General features: G+C 37.2%; 1 protein-coding gene and 1 pseudogene across 1 annotated transcript in view; one reads left to right on the top strand and one right to left on the bottom strand.

Moving 5' to 3' along the window:
• The first annotated feature begins 1463 nt into the window (after positions 1–1463).
• The window catches only part of LRCH3 (leucine rich repeats and calponin homology domain containing 3), a 209431-nt gene continuing 188619 nt past the window's right edge, over positions 1464–22275 (top strand). The window contains 1 exon segment of the mRNA XM_037837445.1: positions 1464–1736. Coding sequence (XP_037693373.1) covers positions 1475–1736 — 262 coding nt within the window. The 5' untranslated portion in view covers positions 1464–1474.
• On the bottom strand, positions 12158–12478 carry LOC119534882 (annotated as a pseudogene).

Genomic DNA, 22275 nt, shown 5'->3' with positions numbered 1-22275 from the left:
GTGGGCAGGGTCACACTCCATGGAAATAATCTAATCAAAAGCATTACCCACAATGGGTGGGTCCCATCTCCATGGAAACAGCCTACTCCAATGATTCCAACCTATTCAACACTAGTATGTCAGCCCCCACAAGATTGCATTAAAGAACATAGTATTTTGGGGGACATAATACATCCAAACCAGCACGTGTCCTTTTTATCCTGAGCCACGACGATGTTTCTGTGTTCTTCTTTGATTAATTTTTCCAAGTTCTTTGTCCCTCTGGCTTTTTAATTTGGGCATTTGGATTATCCATATCTTCTAATTTCTTCATATACTTTAAATTTTTCTGTTGTTTTTGGCCTCTTGGCATTTGCTTATCTTGATAGGGTTCTTTTAGTATAGGCAGTATTATTTGAACATTTATCTATAATTTGGCAGAGCTACCGCTTGGTGGAGTACACTTTCCCTGACCTACCAGCAGATGGCACCCTTGAGCTGCCTCGTCCTCTCAAGGCAGTTCTCCCCCAACTTTATCTCTGCACTGAGAGGAGGTTCAAACCATGTGGGAGTCCAATCTCCTAATCCACCATCTTCCTGTGTATATATCAGCCATCCCATTTTATAATCCTTTAGGTTTGATTCAAAACCTCCTTTCTCCATGCTATAAATTGCTTTTCTCTGAACCCACCATCCCTAGTTAATCCTTTTTTGTTGTCTTCTCTAATTGATAAATTTGTCTGGATTCCACAATTAGATAATATTGTTCTAAGAAAAGAACGGTATGTAACACCCTCTTCTATTTCCCCCAGAAAGTACTAGTTGATAGTTGTAGGTGAACTTTACATCACGTAGGAGGAATGGCTTAAATGTGACAACTGAAGACTACTGGAGACTCCTTGCAGTATAAATGAGGTCTGATTGGTTTAAGATGAAGTGATATTTTCATTTTTTTCCCACTTTTCCACTTTTTTTTCCCCACTTTTCACTGCTTGAATGGTTTCAATTTTAAACATTTCTTCGGCAGCCAAATTTCCACTTAACTTTTCCGTTAAGCAATAACAGTTAATAAATCCACAAAGCTACTTTTATCTTGCCTTTAGGTGATCTGGCTTATAAATTGACAGAAGTTGGGAAATATTTAAAGTTGTATCCCTCCACTCCCACCTTTATGTCAGCAATAGCATTAAGTATTAATTTTTATTTTAATCCTCTACTACTGTAGGAGGAATGCATAGAAGTTTTGGTGAAGAGCGTTGTTTGAAAGTTATTTTTCTAGAGGCATTTTAGAAATGCTACTGGGTGCATAGAATAGGGAGCTATTGTGGATTTGTGAGTTCGGTTTTAATTTCCCTTGAAAACCTGATATATGTTGGAGCACCGCCTCCCTCCCCTTCGATCCCCTCCAGGGTCTGTGTGCATCTTTCTCCGCCCACCCATCAGTCCTGGCTGCGCATGCGCGGAGTCGGCCGGCCGGAGAGTTGTCGGCTGGGAAATGGCGGCCGCGGGCTTGGTGACTGTGGCCGCGGCTGCTGAGTACTCTGGGATCGCGGCATCGGGAGGTAGCTTCTCAGGTATTAACTGCGGCCCAAGCTCCGGGGCGGCCCCTGGTCCTGGCCCGGGTTCGTGGAGCCGCTCCCTCGATCGAGCCCTGGATGAGGCGGCGGTAACCGGGGTGCTGAGCCTGAGCGGCCGGAAACTGAGGGAGTTTCCCCGAGGAGCCGCCAACCACGACCTGACGGACACCACCCGTGCGGGTAAGCGCGGCGAGGGGCATCCCTGCCATCTGGAGGCCGGGGGAGGCCGCCCTGCCAATGGTAGTTACAACCTAGAGGGTAGTTACAGCATCTGGCTCCATAGGCTCCGGTAGGACCCGGGTAACGGGGAGAAGCCGGCTGCTCAAACCCCTCAGCCCTGCGGGCCTGCGGGCCAGAGTCCGATCCCGGGGCGAGGCGGCCGACAGTAGCATCTAGTGCGGTCCGGAATAGGGGTTGGCGGGATTGATGCGTGGTTTGTTCCTCTTAACTATAAAATTAGCTTCTGCACTGCTGAGGTACAACCTTGCCCCACCCGGTCTCTTCAGGACCTTTCCAATATGGGATGTCAAATAGATTTTGCTAAAACTTGGGAATGTCTCCCGCTCTTTATAGATCCTAGTAGCTGAGATCTCTCTGGTGGCTCCCTTGGCAGGAAGGCGTTTTTCCCCGAAAGAGTTGTGTTTGTTTGTTTTTAATGTGAACCTAAGCCTCGATCTCCGTGAGTTGCCTTACGAAATATGCTTGTAAAAAGAACTGGAGACCATCTTCAGGCTCCCATTACTTTCCATTTAGTAAAAAATAACCTCCCTCATTCCTCATGCCCTCCCCTCAAAGTTGATAGAAAACTACTTAGAAGGGATACTTAGGTTGCTTACCGTATCTGTAGTCCGTTTTCACTTTTAAAACATTATGATTTTTTTGAACATGGGAATAATAAGAAATTGGGTATTATTTGGTTTTCTTAGTTGTGGGGAACAATGTCCGAAAACTGAGTTGCTCAACATAATATGTTTCCCTTGTGTTTAAAATATAGTTTCTTCAGGGAGTAGATAAAAAATTGAGTCTGTTCATGTTTTACACAAGAAGAAAAAAATCCTTTACGTGGGTTTGTATGATATGATTATTTTATTTTCATATAGTGTTTTTGCAACCAAAGAATGTGCAGTACTTTTTGTCTTATAATTATATTTATTCAGTTTTTTGTTTACTTTTAAATCTTAGATTTCACATATTTCCTATGTTTGGGCAGTCATTAAAGATTGATAAATATTACATACACTCATGTTATAAAAATAACCAGTATTATTAAACTAATTCAAGAAACCATTCTTTCCAAAGAGAAACTTTTGCTCTAGTATAAAAAGGGAGAAAATAAATGCCTGCTTATTTAATCTCTTTTTTGGAGGCAATTGTACTAATATAATTTGTATTTTTTTTAGTGAATGATACTAAAAGTAAACTTTGTTGCTTAGTAAGGTATGAGCAGCCACTTGTCTTTGTTGTGTTCTGAAAAACAACATCTAAAATTGTCATTCATACCTACAATTTCCTGATTATGTCCAGGTGATGGGTGTATGGCATAATGATTTCATATTGGTGTGAGTCATTTCAGTATTACAACATGAAGCCTGAAGCTAAAGAACAAGCTGATTACAAGAGTTTATCTAGCTCATTATCTTAGTTGCTTTTTAAGTACTTCTAGTAGCAGTGTCATGCCTTTAAGAAACATTTTATTAACTAAAAAGGAAATCCAAGGGCTTTTATGAAGACTAGCAAGTAATCCCAATGAAGTTTTCTCTTCTCTTATTGTGCTCTGAATTTTTAATTATGTTACTGTCCACACTTATTTGAATTATTAAAATTATTTGAATGCTATACATAGCAAAGTTGCCTCACAGACTGTTCTTTCATAATGCATAGAATGTGCATGGTAGAGCTGCTTGCTGTCCTTGGAGAGTTTACATTGTGGGAAACAGCACATTACCCATACAGTTTATAATTGGACATGATTGGAATACTTCAGGAACATTTTCTTGAGATTTTGTTTTCTTGTTTGTTTAAAAAGATAGATCTTTAGAAAAAGTGAGTTATTTATTTATTTAGGAATGGTTGACATGATCTAGTGGACAAGGAAAATTGTCAAAGAAATCACAGAAAACTTAGAGAAAGGATGTAAGTTGGATTTTTGATGGGCAGAAAACAGAAGGATATGCATTACGGGCAGTGGTGGATAGCATGTAAAAAAGTGTTGAAGTATAAGGAATATCAGTTACTTTTGCCAGTCCATCATCCATTTCCCTTTCTTCTGATAATGATACTCTGATTTTTCTAGGAAAACTGGTTTTCCTAGGGAACCACTCCTCTCAGTAATGTAGATCCCACACTCACAAAGATATGCACAGGACTCAGGCCTAGCTAACAGCCAATCAATGTAGTCCACCCCTCTGACCACAGTGATTATTCAAAGATGATCACATTTTCTGATAGAATACATGACAGTTAATTCTGAATTTTCTGTTGGAACTACTGAGAAAGAGGCCTGTTTGAACACTGGGGTTGCTGAGAAAACAGAATATGAGCCTGGAACTGCTAGTGTGTATTTTGTCAATAAATAGGAAGCAGAGCCAAAAGATGGAAAGAGTAAGACTAGGTTCCAAGACAGTGTTTGAGCCTTTGGATCAACAGCCATTCCTAGAGTTAGCACTATCCCTGAACTTTCAAATCAGGTGAACCAATAAACGCCCTTTCCTGCTTAATTTAAGTTGTATTTTTTGATACAAAACAAGAGTCCTAAATAATATAATGAAACTGTTCTTGATGATTCGTGATGAGGCCAGTTTAGCCGGGAAAAATGATTGGGTTAGAGAATATAAGAGCTGGCTTTCACATATGAGGAAGCTAGATTAATGATAGGTTTAGAGTCAAGGAGACTTAATCAATATTCATTCATTCCCAAATGTTTATTGAGGCATACTAAGGGATCTTGGCAGGTATAAGTATACAAAGAGAATCAAGTCACTCCCTACCCTTAAAGAACTTAAGGAATCTAGTGGGGAAATAAATAGGAAGGTGTAAAGATTATTTGAATTGTCTAATAGCAAAACTTTTATGTGTAAGGCATTATGCTAGGTAATGTAGGGAAAACAAAAATAAGAAGAGGCCCTACTCTATAAGCATTTAAAATCAAGTAATCTGGTTGGGCTTCAGTAATCACATCTATGAGGAAATGAAAGCCTAAGAAACATCATACTGGAAGATAAAGATAATGTACAAATGCTTACTGAATTCATTTTTTAAAAAAGGACATGATGAGTCAAAAATGACTGAGCTGTTAAACCTGGAAGACTAGGAAAATGGTAATGCTACTGATAATAATAGTAGCAAACATTTATTGAACTCTTAGCATATTGTGCTAAGCTGTATGTATGAAACATATTGTTCAACAACCATATAAGTACTATATTTGACCTCATATTACAGATGAGAAAATTGAAACTCAAGAGATTAACTTGGTTAAGGTCACATAGCTCATGTGACAGAACTGGAACTGAAATTCACATACATCTGATCCTAAAACTTGAGTTTTTGATCATTAAACTATACTGACAAAGAAAAGTTTGTTTCATATATTTCTTTGGCTTGCCTGCTCCTTTAAGAGACTAGTAGCACATCTAGTTAATCATGTCCTGCAAACAAATGTGAATCTTGAGCTTTAGAGCGAAGTTACAGCTACAACATAAATTCAGGAGAGTCAGAATAAGAGTTTATGAAATTTTTGGAGAAAGAGTGTGGCGAGTGGATAAAGATGGACACTGACAATCATGGGGCACACAGCATTTTTAAAAGGTGGGATGATTTAGACTGAGAAAACGCAGAAACAAAGTTGAATAACAAGTCCTATACTAGAATTCATAGAATCTTAAACGTGGAGGAGGTGTAGTAACCATGTAAGTTATTTTACAGATGAAAAGCTGTGAATGAGTAGTTATATACTGAAGTGGTGCTATTTCACAGATCGCAAATAGGGGCCATAGTTGCAGCTGTAGAAATCTCTTCCAAATGGAATACGGAAAACCAAGCACTCAGCATTGGAAAAAACCTACTGTCAGGAGAGGGATTAAGATTCCACAGAAAAGAAAAAAACAGTTAAGATGTAGATGGGTGAGGCAAACAAATGTAGTATTACTGAAGCCATGGGAATTAAGACATTTAAGTAAATAATACTTATTTTCTAGGTAAAAAATGAGGTTGCTAAATTTTTCATGCAAAATTATGATTTTGTTAATCTTGGAAAGCACTAGAATCTTTAATGGATAGCATATTTTTCTTATACTTTGATCTTTATTTATATATGTTTTGTTTTGACCATAGTATATATACTTCGAATTTTTCAGGGCTCTGCTGTCCGCTATGGAAGTCACTATCCATGAGCGGCTATTGAAAATAAACTTAAATTGAATTAAAATTAAAAATCTGCTTTCCTCATTTGCACTAGCCACATAACAGGTATTCAGTAGCCGTATGTGGCTAATGGCTATTTGTATTGGAATGGCATAGGTGTAGAACATTTCCATTACAGCAGAAAGTTATATTGGACAGCGGAGTTGGAGCATGCTGTCTTGAATAGAATTGAAATTTTACTCTTTATTATTTGTTTATAAATCATACTTTTTTAGCAGTGCTGTTCTACATTTATGAAGACGTAAGCCACTGTGGTGACTAGAGCTGAAACAATGGTAAATAATGGTCGAGAAGACAGAGGCAGAGGGAGGAAGAGGCAGCAAATGGGGGCTTATATCTGAGGGAGATATATAATATTTTCTTTTAGACACAATATCTTGTTCAACAAAGAGTGCCGCTGAAATATGTCCTTTTTGTTAATAGAAGTATTAATTATATACTGGCACGTTTACTGTCTATTGAGTATTATGTGTTTAAATCAGGAAGAATCCTATTAGGGCCTTAGCAATGAAGAAAGAGTAGCAAGCAACAAAACTAATCTTATTTCATTAATCAGATTGGTTCAGTTTAGTAGATTTCTTATGATATTAACATTGTACGTGTCAATGTAGTACAAAAGGTTTTAAAGATGACAGTAAAGATCATCCATAATTACACTTAACAGAGATAACTACTAGTGAACATTTGGTTTGAAATCTTCCAAATACACATTCTCGCTTTTTGTTTTTTAGCTGCTTTGTCTTTTATATTTGAAAATTTTCAGATAAATCTAAAAATAGAAAAAAATAGTACATGAAACCCTAGGTACTTATTGCTCAACTTCAATTATCAACTCATGGCCAGTCTTTTTTCATTTATACCTCCACCAGCAAAGCCACAACTGGAGTTTTTAAAAGTAAATCCAAGCCATCAAATCATTTCATCAGATATATTTCATTATGTATTTTTTCCTATTTTAAAAATAGTGGTAAAATACTCCTAATATAAATATCATTTTAACCATTTTAAGTGTACTATTCTGTGACGTTAAGTATATTGACATTGTTTTGTGACTTTCACCACTGTCTATTTCTAGAACATTTTCATCATCCCAAACAGAAACTCCTACCTACCACAGTAACTCCTCATTCCCCCTCATCCCCCCAGCTCCTGGTAACTACCATTCTGCTTTCTGTCTCTATGATTTTGCTTATTCTAAGCATTTCTGTTACAGAGTTCAAACAGTATTTGCACTTCTGTTTCTGGCTTATTTCATTCAACCTGATGTCTTCAAGGTTCATCCATGTTATAAGCATGTTTCAGCACTTTAGTTCTTTTTATAGATGAATAATATTCCATTGTACGTATATTCCACATTTTATTTATCCACTCACCTGTTAATGGACAGTTGGGTTGCTTCAATCTTTGGGTTATTGTGAATAATGTGGCTGTGAACACTGAGGTACAAATTCCTGTTTGAGTCCCTGTTTTCATTTCTTCTGGATATATACCTTGAAGTGTGATAGCTGGGTCATATGGTAGTTATGTGTAACTTTCTGAGAAACTCAAAACGTTTTCCACAGTGGCAATGCCATATTACATTTCTACCAACATTACACAAGGGTTCCTATTTCTCCACATCTTTGCCAACACTTATTTTCAATTTTTTAAAGTAATAGGCACCCTGGTGGGTTTGAAAGAGTATCTCACTATAGTTTTGATTTGCATATCTCTAGTGATGAATGATGTTAGATTATTTCTCTAATAGCTGAACTGTTGGTTTATAATGTTGTTCATATCCTCTACTTTCTTGTCGATCTTCTGTCTAGATTTTCTAACCAGTACTAAAAGTGGAACTTTGGAAATTCCAGCTATTGTTGTAGAGCTCTCTATTTCTCCCTTCAATTCTGTCAATGCTTGCTTTATATATTTTGGTCCTCTGTTTTTAGGTGAATTTATGTTTATAATTGTTATAGCCTCTTGTTGAATTGACCCTTGAATCAAAACAATGTCCTCCTTTGCTTCTTGTGATGTTTTTTAAAAAAATCTGTTCTTTTTTATCTTGTAAGTTTTTGACTTAAAACTTTTGAAATTTACAGTCACCCTAGCTTTCTTTTGTTCCTTTTGTTTCTTTTGTCTTTTTGTGTTTTTCTGTTTCTTTTGTTTCCATCCTTTCACTTTCATCCTGTTTGTGTTTCTTGATCAGAGACACAGATAGTTGGATCATGTTTTTATATCCATTCTACCAGTCTTTGCCTTTTGTTTGGAGAGGTTAATTCATTTACCTTTAAGGTTATTACTGATAAGGCAAGAATTACTTCTCCCATTTTTCTGATTGCTTTTTATATGTTTTACTCCTTTTTTGGCCCCCCTTTCCTACATTACTGCTTTCCTTTTTTTAGATGATCTTTTGTAATGAGCCATTTTTGAATCATTTCTCATTTCCTTTTGTGTAGATTTGTTAGATATTTTCTTCACTGTTTACCATGGGAATTGCATTTAATATAAATCTGTTATACTTTTGTTTATATTGATACCAACTTAACTTTAGTAACCTGCACACTCTCTGTTCCTATACTCCTCTCTCCCCTTTATGTTGTTCATATCACACATGATACTTTTATACACTGTGTGCCCAGTGACAAAGTGTATGATTGTTTTTATTCATTTGAATTTTAAGCCATATAAAAAGTAAAAGTGTTACAAATGAAAAATTCAATAATATTGGCATTTATATTTACCCATGTAATTACGTATACTGAAGATCTTCATTTCCTCATATAGCTTCAAGTTACTGTCTAGTATATTCTTTCTTTTCAACATGTAGGACTTCATTTAGTATTCCTTGGAAGACAGATCTAGTAATAATGAACTCCCTCAGCTTTTGTTTATTTATAAATGTCTTCATTTCTCCTTCAGTTTTGAAGGGCAGTTTTGCCATATATATTATTCTTGATGACAATTTCTTTTCTGTCAACACTTTAAATATGTCATCCCACTGCCTTCTGGCCTCCAAGGTTTCTAATGAGAAATTGGGTGTTTGTCTTTTTAAGGATCCCTTGTATGCAATGCATCACTTCTATCTTGCTGTTTTCAACGTTCTTTCTTTGTCTTTGGCATTTGACAGTTTGATTATAAGGTGTCTCAGTGTGCATCTTTTGGTTTAGCCTGCTTGGAGTTTGTTGGGCTTTTTGAATTTGTATATTCGTTTGAGATTTTGGATGTTTTCAGCCATTATTTCCTCCAAATATTTTTTTCTGCACCCTTCTCTTTCTCTGCTCCTTGTGGGACTCCTATGATGTGTATATTGGTACACTTGATGCTGTCCCACTGGTTCCTTGGGCTCTGTTTATTTTTATTTGTTCTTTTTTCTTTCTGCTCCTCAGTTGCAGTTTCAATTGTCTTGTCTGCTGGTGAATCTTTTTTTCATTTCAGTTACTATACCCTTCAGCTCCAGAATTTCTATTTGGTTCCTCTTTATAATTTCTATCTCATTACTGAAGTTCTCATTTTGTTAATTTATTGTTTCCCTGATTTCCTTTTGTTCTTTGTCCATGTTTTCCTTTAGTTCATTGATCCTATTTAAGAGAGTTGGTCTAAGGTCTTTGATTAGTAATTCTAGAGACTGGGCTTCCTTTGGGATAGTTTCAGTCAAATTATTTTTTTCATTTTACTGGGCCATACTTTCCTGTTTTATTATATGTTTTGTAATTTTTTGTTGAGAACTGGACATTCTGAGTATTATGTTATGCTCACTCTGGAGATCTAGTTCTCTCATTCCTCAGTCTGCCAGATCAAGAAAAAGGAAAGGGGAAAAAAAAAAAAGGAAAAGAAAGGGGAAGGGAAAAAAAATACAAACTAACTATGCTCCCCTTCCCTCCCACAAAGGTGCACTGTCTCTCCAAGTCTCTTCGTAGATGCCACTGGGAAGCTAGAAGCTGCTATTTTACTATTGTTGAGGGTGAAACCAAGGCCAGGGTCCACATTGGTTCCTCAGGCATTTGCCACTACAAACACAAAACCAAACCACAAAACACCAAAAAGGAGAAAGAAAATCAACCAAAAAAAAAAAAAAAAAAGTATACTGGCTCTACATCCCAGTAGATGTTGTTGTGAGGCCAAAAGCTGCTGCTGCCAAGAGGGCGAAAACCAAAGCTGGCATCTGTGCTGAGGCCTCAGGGATCTGCCTTACCAAGAAACACTCACACAAAAGGAAAGAAAACTAACCCAAAAAAGGTACACTACTCTGTAGGTCCCTGTGGATGCTGATGGGAAACTGGAAGCTACTGCTGCCTGGAGGACCAAAACCAAGGACAGCATCTGTGTTGGTCTCTCAGGGTTCCTCAGACCAACCTTGCCTTCAGTCAAGGTATAAGTTTCCTCTGCCCCTGGCCAGCAGCTTCTGGAATCTGGGCCATGTTTCCACAGCTGCTGCCATTTCCATAGCCACTGTGAGGCTGAGGAATGGCAGCTGGTCTCTGGTTCACACTCTTTTATAAAAGCTGAACTCTTGGCATCCTCTCTCATAGACTGGCACTCCCATGGTTATTCTAAATGTCCAGTCGGGTTCTGGTTACAACCTAGTTAGCTCCAGTGTCATCGCAGTGTCATTTTCTGGCTCGTTCATTTTTTTTATGGTGGAGGGAACAATCTGTAAAACTTCCTACTCTGACATTTTGCACCTGTACTCTTGTAACAAAATTTCAATGACTGCATAATATTTCAACATATCTTTGTACTTATCCAGATCCCTTTTATCAAGCATTAGGCTATTTCTAATTTTTCATTATTATAGATAACTTAGATGAACATCCTTTTATATAACTTCTTGCTAACATCTCTGTTTTTTTTTCCTTTTTGGGGGGAGGGTGGTAAGGAGGAGGTTAAATTCCTAGAAGTGGAATTGTGTTAAACTGATATGCAATTTTAAAAACCTAGACAAACTTAATTTACAAGTAAAATTTGAAAGCATCCTCATAGAAACAGTGTTATATTATAACCTGGATAGGTTTGTAGACCACCCACAAGCTGCCTTTTTTTTTTCCCATCGTGAAAATTTGCTTAACTTGTTTTTCATACCTCTTTATACCTAGCAACCATGATCTCCTGCATCATCTGTCTCCATATAAAGTGTGTGTGCATGTATGTATGTATGTGTTGTGTGTGTGTTTGTACAGTACTGACATACATACTTTTTTTTTTTTTTTTTATAAAAGTACCCCTAATAGCAGAGAAGGTCTGGAAGGTCTGGAGTGCAGAGTTTGAAGTTGCCTCTGTAGGGAACTTGAAATTTGAGGGTTTGGAGTTTTCTTAAGAATTCCACTCTTTATTTTAATGCTTGTTTTAATTATTAACCATTAGCAGAAACCAAACCAAGTGAGTTTCTATGTTTATTCTGTAGTTTTTCTGTAACCCATTCCCCATGCATACTCCAGTTTCAGAACTATGGATATAATACTGTAAATAATTCTTATCCTTTGTAAAGTTTCTGTGGATATAAGCTTTCAGAGTTCAACTGTAGGATCCTAAGAACATATCTCAAGAAACAATAACATTTATAACTCCCCCTCTTATAACCTTACCTTTCTTTGAAATGAGGAATTCTGTAGCTCCAATACATTCTCTTTCAAGGTTTTTTTCCTTTTTCTTCTGCCTTAGAAACAAGCACAAGTCTTATATTGTACTGATACAATGGAACAGAGAATTAGGAGGTAAAAAGATTTTTTTACTTACAGCCCCGCCTTCCATGAGATATAGATATAAACGCTTTATAGAGATACAGGTAGCATGGGAGCAATCATGTCTGTTGGGTATAAAGGGATCTGAAATAAGATTTAAATTTATGTTTCAGGGGGAAATTCTGTGATCAATTCTACTGGTATTTTTTAATTTAAATAGGAAAAGAAAATAATAGAATGATGCTTTAGGAGGGGTGAGAAGATGAGTCATAGACTGCCGTAAAATGAATGTTGAGACTATGAGAGTGTTTGCAATATTGAGGCCAATGATTTCCTAAAGTCCATTTGTTTTTTCAGTGGCTGTATGTGGGAGCTGAATTGTTAATGTTATCACACATTCCACATGGAGTGTGACTGTGTATGTGTGAGTGAAGTAAGAATGTCACACTATTTTCTTAGAGGTAATGGTTCTGTGGTTTCAGTATTTCCCCTCAAAATTAAAAGGGAGAAAACCCATGAAGCTTAGAACTGAATCACTTGGCCTTTCTCTTCTTATCTCCCTGCTAGTTCAGAATGCTTGCATCTCTTAATGGCCAGCATCCTCTTGGATCTGCAGTTAGGCTCAAAACATTCAAGCCTCAGCACAATCTTCTTTGTGGTTTTAGCCTTCTTCCAGAAAATTGACTTTGTCTGCCCTCCATGGCCACTCTTGCTTCTGATCATAGCGCCTCTTTCCCTGGGCATACAGGGAATCTTTGCCCTTCTTACACTGGGTCACTTTGTGAGGCTGATGCTTGCCACACTTCTTACAGAAAGTCCTTGGGTTTTGGTTACATTGATCATCTTGGCTGTAGTTGTCTACACAGTGAAAACTGTAAATTTGGCATCCACGTTCCTCGCTTCTTTCTGCCCACACCTAACCGGAAAAGAATGGAGTATGACTTTAAAGTAACATCATGCATATCAAATATTCTTTTTCTGCTCCCTTATTAAGCAGTTATTTTAGTCAGACTTGGAAAAAATGTGTGGTAAATGGGTTAGTTCACACAAACGGATATTGTTTTGAGTTTCTGAAGTATCCAGCAATATCAAATGCAAGACTAATTTTAGAATCATAAACTAGTCCTAAAAATGTAAGGTTTTTCTGTACTCACTTTTAGAGTACAGAAGCACTTTTTGTGTTTCTAAATTTTTAGATTTTTATTGTTTGGAAGAAGTCTTAAACCAAGGAATGAATTATTTAAACTTTTCTTACAAAATCTATTTTTCCATTAAAAACAAGTTTTTAAAAAATACTTGCCCAGCATAAAGAGTGAAAAGATAAGATCAGTCATAGGGATTTCCATTAAATATAACCAACAAAGGATATCCAGAATATGTATAGACTGTCTATAAATCAGTAAGAAAAAGATAATTAAATAGAAACCTAGGAAAATACTTGAAGTGGTACTTTACCAAAGAGGAATTCCAAATGGCCAATAAATATGTGAAAAAGTACTCAACCTTAATTAGTAATCAAGAGAATGGAAAATAAAACCCATTGAGGTACTACTTAAAAAGTTGACAGTTACAAGTATTGGAAAGATTGTGGCGCATTGGGGGCACTCATACACTGCTGATGGGAGTATGACTTGGTACATCAATTTTGGAAACAAGTTTGAAATGATCTAGTAATGTTGTACGATTGGATGTATTATGTCCACCAAAATGCCATGTTCTTTGATGCAATCTTGTGGGGCCAGTCATATTAGTGTTGATTAGGTTAGAACCTTTGAATTAGATTGTTCCGTGGAGGTGTGGCCCCACCCATTCAGCCACAAGAGCCCTATATAAGAACTCACACAGAAGGAGCCTGTTGCTGCAACTTACAGAGACATTTTGGAGATGGCCTTTGAAAGCAGACTTTTGCTCCAGAACAGCTAAGAGAGGGCAAATGCCCCAAGAGCAACATTTAGAAGAATGCACCAGAGCTGAGAGAAGATCTGGAACACAACCCAGGATCAGCAGATGCCAGCCACGTGCCTTCCCAGCTAACAGGTTTTTCAGATGCCAATGGCCTTTCTCCAGTGAAGGTACCTGTACTGGTTTGTATATATTATACTCCCTAGAAAAAGCCCGTTTTTTTGATACAGTCTTGTGGGGGAAGACATATTAGTGTTGATTAGATTGTAAGTCTTTGAGTGCTTCCATGGAGATGTGACCCACTCAACTGTAGGTGAAAACTCTGACTGGATAATTTCCATGGAGGTGTGGCCCCAGTCAGCTTGGGCCTTGATTGGTTTACTGGAGCACTGTATAAGCTCAGACAGAAGGAGTGAGCTTGCTACAGCCAAGAGGGACACTTTAAAGAACACACAGGAGCTGATACAGATATTTTGAAGACAGCCATTGAAAGCAGACTTCCTCCAGAGAATCTAAGAGAGGAAAAACACCCCAAGAGCAACTAAGAGTGACAATTGTGAGGAACTGCAGCCTAGAGAGGAACGTCCTGGGAGAAAGCCATTTTGAAACCAGAACTCTGGAGCAGACACCAGCCACGTGCTTTCCCAGCTAGCAAAGGTTTTCTGGACACCATTGGTCATCTTCCAGTGAAGGTACCTGATTGTTGGTGACTTACCTTGGACTCTTGATGGCCTTAAGACTGTAACTTTGTAACTACATAAACCCCCTTTATGAAAGCCGATCCATTTCTGGTATTCTGCATCCTGGCAGCATTAGCAAACTAGAACAGTACCTATTGTTGATTCCTTACCTTGGACACTTTATGGCCTTAAGACTGTAACTTTGTAACCAAATAAACCCTCTTTATAAAAACCAATCCTTTTCTGGTGTTTTGCAAAATGGCAGCATTAATAAACTGGAACAAATGTTAAAAATACACATATTCTATGACCCAGAAATTCCACTCTAAGATATCACTCCTGAGAACCGGGAGTATCTATGCATCAGTGTGTATAAGAATGTTCATGGCATTGTTCATAGTTAGCAAAATAGAAACAACCCAAATCATGATCAGCAATAGAATGGATAAGTCAATTGTAGTATATTTAGATGATTTCACAGCAGTGAAAATGAAGGTGCTACAACTACATGGAATGACATGGATGAGCCTTGGAAACATAATACTAAACAAATGAAGTATGACATATAATGTATGTATCACAAATACATTTCAGTAAAGTTCAAAAGCAGACAGAAACCATTCACAAGTGCTCAAATTACAAAGAAAAGTGGGGAAATGATTATCATAAAATCCAGGATAATGATGGCCTCTTGGGAAATAGGGAGAAATTGTAATTAGGTAAGGAGTCAGATTGGGATAGTTATTTTTGAAGTAATGACTGTTCTGTCATTTAAGCTAGGTGGTAATTATATAGTTGTTCAATTTATAATTTTTTTAAAAATTGCACATTTATGACTGTTTACTTCATATGTGCTTTACTTCTTTTTTTAGGCTAATTTTTTCATTCTTATGTATTACTCATAGCATCTCTTTTTTTTGACCTCTCTACCTCTTTTCTCTCTTCCTCCCATGCCCACCATATCCTATCCAATTAGGCACTTTTTTTGTGTACTTCCTAATACACTGTGCACACTTTTCTATGGCCACAATATTGTGTTTTCTCTTAGAAGACTGAACCTCATTAAATGAGATGAGTTTTCTATTGCTGCATAACGAATTACCAAAAACTTAGTGGTTTAAAACAACACTGATTTATTTTGTTACAGTTCTGTAATTCTGTAGATCAGAAGTCCGGGTTCAACAACTAAGTTCTCTGCTCAGTATGTCACAAGGCTGAAATCATGGTATTGTCCAGGATAGATTCTCATCTGGAGGCTCTGGGGAAGATTTTATGTCCAAGCTCATCCAGAGTTTGGAACAATGCAGTCTGTTGCAATTATAGGACTGAGGCCCCCGTTTCCTGGTAATCAGCCATGGACCACGCTCAGTTCCCAGAGGCCACTTGCATTCCTTACTACATGGCCCCCTCCATCTTCAGATGAGCAGTGGTGTGTTAAATCTTTCCTGTGCTTTGAATCTCTCTATCTTTTCCTGCCAGCCAGAGGGCCATGTGATTAGATTGGGCACTCCCATGTTATTTTTCTCTTTTGATTAGTCAGTGTCAATTAATTAGTAACTTTAATTACAACTGCATAATCTCTTCTGCCATTTAGGAGACCAAAATCAGGGCATGATACCTTATCAAATTCACCCTTCCAGGGATTAGAGCAGGAGAGTTTGGGGGACCAATTTATGCTTCTGCCTACCATAGAATAGAAATACTTTCAAACTCACAGGACAGTTACAAAAATAATACAAACCCCATACATAGAACTCCTAATACCCCTACCTCCCAAATACCCAGATCCTGCAATTTTAACATTTTGCCACATTTACCTTATCATTCTGTCTGTTGATCAATCCATCCATCTATCTACTTATAGACATACCTCGGAGATATCATGGATTTGGTTCCACACCACTGCAATAAAGTGAGTCACGTGAATTCTTTGGTTATGTTTCACTGTACTGTAGTCTGTTAAGTGTGCAGTAGCATTATGTCTAAAAAAAAACAATGCAGACGCCTTCAATAAAAATACTTTATTGCTAAAAAATGCTAACCATCTTCTGAGCTTTCAGCAAGTCATAATCTTTTTGCTGGTGGAGGATCTTGCCTCTATGTTGATGGTTGCTGACTGATCAGGGTGGTGGTTGCTGAAGGTTGGGTGGCTATGGCAATTTCTTAAAATAAGACAGCAGTGAAATTTGCCACATTGATCGCCTCTTCCTTTCACAGAACATTTCTCTGTAATATATGATGCTGTTTTATAGCATTTTACCCACAGTAGAACTTCTTTCAAACTCTGCTGCTGATTTATAAACTAAGTTTATGTAATATTCTAAATCCTTTTGTTGTTGTCATTTCAAAAGTATTCATAGCATCTTCACTAGGAGTAGATTCCATCTCAGGAAACCACTTTTTTTTGCTCATCCATAAGAAGCAGTTTCTCATTTTTTCAAGTTTTATCATGAGATTGCAGCAATTCTGTCACATCTTCACATTCCACTTCTAGTTCTCTTGCTGTTTCCAGTACATCAGCAGTTACTTCCTCCACTGAAGTCTTGAACCCCTCAAAGTCATCCATTAGGGGTGAAATCAACTTCTTCCAAATTCCTGCTAATATGTTGATATTTTTACTTCTTCCCATGAATCATGAATGTTCTTAATGGCTTCTAGAATGATGAATCCTTTCCAGAAGAGTTTCGGTTTAGTTTTCCCAGATCCATCAGAGGAATACTATCTGTAGCAGTTATAACGTTACAAAAGGTATTTCTTAAATCATAAGACTTGAAAATCGTACAATCCCTTGGTCCATGAGCTGCAGGATAATGTGTTATCAGTCATGAAAGCAACATGAATCTCATTTTTACATCTTCATTAGAGCTTGTGGGTGCATTGTCAATAAGCAGTAACATTTTGAAATGAATCCCAACAGAGGGCTTAAAATATCTGTTTACCGTATTGTAAACAGATGTGCTGTTAGCCAGGCTTTGTTCCATTTATAGAGCACAGACAGAGTAGATTTAGCATAATTCTTAAGGGCCCTAGTATTTTCAGAATGGTAAATGAGCAGTGGTTTTAACTTAAAGTCACCAGCTGCATTAGACCCTAACAAGAGAGTCAGTCTGTCCTTTGACTCTTTGAAGCCAGACATGGTCTTCTCCCTAGCTATGAAAGTATTATAATGATGGTATCTTCTAACAGAATCGTTTCATCTGCATCAACAATCTATTGTTTAGTGTTGCCACCTTCATTAATTATCTTGGCTAGATCTTCTGGATAACTTGTTGCAGCTTCTCCATCAGCACTTGCTGATTCACCTTGCACTTTTCTGTTATGGAGACAGCTTCTTTCCTTAAATCTCACGAACCAACCTCTGCTAGCTACAAACTTTTCTTCTGCAGCTTCCTCACCTATCTCAGCTGTCTTAGAATTGGAGAGAGTTAGGACTTTGCTCTGAATCAGGCTGTGGCTTAAGGGAATATTGTGGCTGGTTTGATCAAGAACTTTTCTTTTGTATTCATAACTTGTTTAACTGTTTGGTGTAAGAGGCCTAGCTTTTGGCCCAGCTCTACTTTTCGTGTGCCTTCCTCACTAAGGGTAGTCACTTCTAGCTTTTGATTTCAGGTAAGAGACGTTTGACTCTTCCTTTCACTTGCACGTATAGAGGCCATTTTAGGGTAACTGACCTAATTTCACTATTGTTGCGTCTCAGGGAATACGCAGGCCCTGAAAAAAGGAAGGAAGAAAGAGAAAATACCTTTCCCTGTCTTTGCCGATGTAACTCTGCAAGTACTCTCCTTCGGGGCTTATCCAAAGATTGAGTTTAGAGAATAGTTTCAGGGCAAATCTAAGGGGTCTCCCTGATCTTTCTGAGCACGAGCTTGTGTTGGGCATGCACATGTGATCATAGAAATTCCGCCATTTACAAGGACACAAATGTCCCCTCCTCCGTAGGAAACAGTTTCCTGAAAGTCCCAGGCATTGTACTGAATGTCCAACTTTTAAGGAGCCTTTTTCTTAATTTGGTGCTTGCTCTGTTACTATAATCCTTTAACTGTTTTCTGGAGCTTTGAGAAAGATGTTTCTGCCAGTCCTTGCTGGTTGTTCAAAGCTTCTATGCGGGGAGCAGAGCCCTGAAGCATCTCATTCTGCCATCTGATTGGGGCAGGACCCCCTAAGAGTCTAACTATCTTTTTTTTGTACAATAAATGCCTTCATAGTATTTATTGAATGAATGAATGAGTGAGTGAGTGAATGAGAAAGCGAAAAGAGGAAATAATGAAGAGCCTATTTACTTCCTTAACTTTGAAAATAATGATGACTATCTTTCATATGATTGGATTTAATGGGCCCTTGGGGCTTCAGTAATATAGTAGAATTCATTCAGAACATTCTCAAAGAGAATATTAGTAAGTATGCTTCCCTTTTAAGTGTCCAAAAGCTTGGCATTCAGATCCTCTGTAATTTGTGTCAGAAAATAAGAGAGATGATGTTACATGTGCTAAGTGTCAATCCTTCAAAATATAACCAGTGTTAGTATGATAATTTCTGTAAGTCTTAAGAAAATTTCAAAATACTTTCCTTGATTTGGTAATAAAAGGAATAAAAAAAATTTTAACTCCTTACATTGAAATAGGCTTTTTTGGTAAATTAAATATTTATAACTTTGAGAACTAATTTATAACTTTGATAAATAATGCATATTATTTATAACTTTGATAATGTGTAGGGAGAATCTCAGTCTGCTAACACTGTGATACTTTTTAGTTTAAAATTTATTTAGGAAGATACTAATGTTTCACATCTTGAAGATAGCTTGATTAGGTAAGTCAAAAGATTTTATTCAACTGAATTTTTTTCTTCCCTGTATAAAATACACACTTCATTTTGCAAAATAGGGCTTTTTATTAGAGTATAGGATAAACACTTGAAAGATTTGTTTGTTTTAAAAATAGTGTCACTAAAGAACTATGTTGTCCTTAATATTTTTTAAAATTATGAATGGACAACCAATTTACATGGAAAATAAGCTATGAAACTTGAACGTGTACGGTTTGTGATTTAGAGTTCTTAGAAACCCACTGTGGCCATGACTATTTCATAAAATCTGTGGAGGGGCTGGAAACCAGACTGAAAGGATAAGCAGCCAGGACCAATGGAAAAGTATAGAATAACCACTTGAAATGTTTGTTTTAAAGATAGTGTCATTGAAGAACTGTGTTATCTTAAAATTAAGACTTATGTCAATCTTTCTTATATTTCCTTATTTAGGAAATAATAGGGACTGACCAGATTGAAGTTCTTAAGACTTAGGCACTGTAGGATTTTGAGGAGGCTCCTCAGAGATTTTGCTTTGGCGTGGGCAGGAGTTAAGTTGTGACTCCTCCCCAAGGAGAGTCAGCTTTGATTCTTCACTGTATTCATTCAACAAATAATTTCAGTTCTGATCTGTGTCTAAGCCCTAGACTTAAGATATTTAGTTGTCTACTTTATATTTCCACTTGGATGTCTAATAGGCATCTCAAATATATCTTGACTTGGTGCCCCATCTCTCCCCCCAAAAGGGGAAGGTTGGACATCAAAGAAACTATGTTTTGCCCCTAGCAAATCCATTCATCTCAATAACTGTTATCACCATTCACCAAGTTTCTCAGGTGAAAAACCTGGAAATCATCCTTTATTTACCACTAACACACCCTCCCCCCAGTCTATAAGCAAGCTGTATCTGTTCTACCTCAGTATATCCTAAATTTGTCTACTTCTCTTCCCTGCTGAAACTCTAGCCTAAGCCCCATTATCTGTTACCATAAACGGCAGCAACCTCCTAACTAGTCTCCCTGCTTCCACGCTTACCTGTTGAAAGCATTCTCAATATGGCAGCTAAAAATTATATTTTAAAAAATGCCTATCAGACCATGTCACTTCCCTGCAAAACCAATCAAACACAACTGTGTAAGTGATTGTTCATTTATAGGCCCTGGTAAGGTGATTGGTAAGTACAAACACCTTACCAGGGCCTAAAAGGCCATATATATGGCCCCTGCCTACTTCTCAAGCTTCAATTTGATTCATTCATGGACCTAGTTCATTAAATCCTGGTCACGTGCTTTTATTTTTCCCTCTCCTTCTAATTCATCAAACTTATCAAACTTGTTTCCCCTTCATGACCTTTACACCTGCTCTTCTCTCTTCATGGAATGCCTTTAAATGTTTGTGTCACTAGGTTCCTCTCATCCTTTGGATCTTGGCTCAAGTGTGAGTCAGCACTTGTAAAGTTCTTAGAATTATCCTTAGCTCATAGTAAATGATCAATAAATGTTAGACCCCTCAACCAAAAAACTCACTTTCTTGGAGAGGTTCATGATAACCCTGTCCAAGTGACCTCAACCACTCTTCCTTGATTTATTTCCTTCATAGTATGTCCCTGTTTATTGATTGTTTCCCCTCTTATAATACAAGGTTTATGAGAGTAGCATCTCTATCTGTATCCCTAGCATCTATAACACTGTGTGCCATATAATATGCTCTTAATAGACTTTTGGATAAATTAATGAATGACCCCCTACTATGGGTGTCATAAACCTATCTTGATTTGTATTTCTCTTTCATTTTTTTTTCATCAACAATTTTACATATTGTTAGTATACAGCTGGAGAGTTATTGTAGGATATGAGCAGTGTTTATGGGATAGGGGTTAGACATCGTAAAATCTGAAAAGAAACTTTTTTTATCTTATTTATTTTTTTATTTTGCTTACCTTTTAAAATATGGTTTTATTGAGATATATTCACATACCCTAAATCATCCACAGTGTACTATCATATAGTTGTACATTCATCACCACAATCAATTTTTGAACATTTCCTTACTCCAAAAAAAAAAAAGGTAAAAAAAGAACATCTAAAACATTCCATCCTCCTGTTCCACCCTATTTTTCATTTAATTTTTGTTCCCATTTTTCTACTCATCTGTCCATACACTAGATAATGGGAGTGTGAGCCACGAGATTTTCACAATCACATAGTCACACCATGTAAGCTACATAGTTATACAATAATCTTCAAGAATCAAAGCTACTGGGTGACAGCTTCAGGTGTTTCCCTCTAGCCATTCCAAAACACTAAAAACTAAAAAGGGGTATTTATGTAGTGCCTAAGAATACCCTCCAGAGTGACCTCTCAACTTCAAATCTCTCAACCACCGAAACTTTATTTTGTTTCATTTCTCTTCCCCCTTTTGGTCAAGAAGATTGAAAATAAACTTTTTGCATTTATGATTTTTGAAAAATTTTAGTAATATAACTCTAGATCTGTACCTCATTGACTTTTCACAGATTTTAACCATGGCTAGGAGAAGAAAAATCTTCCTTAGCTATTTTATGTTAACAGGACTTCAACATTTAGATAGTCTAGATCATATTAGTGATAAGTAATAATTTTGGGCATTGAGCATTCATTCAGGCATCTTTAAGAATATCAGGAAACAACCAAATGATCTTTCACAAATTATTTTGTGGAAAGGTATAATCTACAACATACATCTATACCATTGTTACAACTTTGAAGTTAACTTGTGTTCAGGCTTAGCATTCTCCCCAAATGTGGGCAAACATAGAAACACACAGAGATGGTTACAGAATGCCATTCATTTAGCTCCTTTCAGAAAATAACTGTTGCTTTTTTGTACACATTCAAATTATTGTCTTAGTTTAGAAATCTATGCCTTTTCTGCTAATCTACAGTTCTATAGAACATACCATTATTTATCCCAGAGCAGATTTCTCAAATTTTGGTTCCTGGACCAGCAGCAGCAGCATTACCTGGGAACCTGTTAGGCTTACATATTATTGGGTCTCACCACAGTTGGGTGATATCAGCAACTCTGGAGGTCTGCCAGTTTGAATGTATTATGTCCCCCCAAACACCCTTATCTTTGATGTAATCTTGTGTGGGCAGACCTATCAGTGTTAATTAGATTGTAATTCTTTGAGTGTTTCCCTGGAGATGTGCCCCACCCAACTGTAGGTGAAAACTCTGATGAGATCATTGCCATGGAGGTGTGGCCCCACCCATT

Source organism: Choloepus didactylus, chromosome 1 (assembly GCF_015220235.1).
Source record: "Choloepus didactylus isolate mChoDid1 chromosome 1, mChoDid1.pri, whole genome shotgun sequence".
NCBI classification, from domain to species: Eukaryota; Metazoa; Chordata; class Mammalia; order Pilosa; family Megalonychidae; genus Choloepus; species Choloepus didactylus.
Note: the sequence above shows the minus strand (reverse complement) of the source record. Positions and strands in the feature narration are given on the sequence as shown.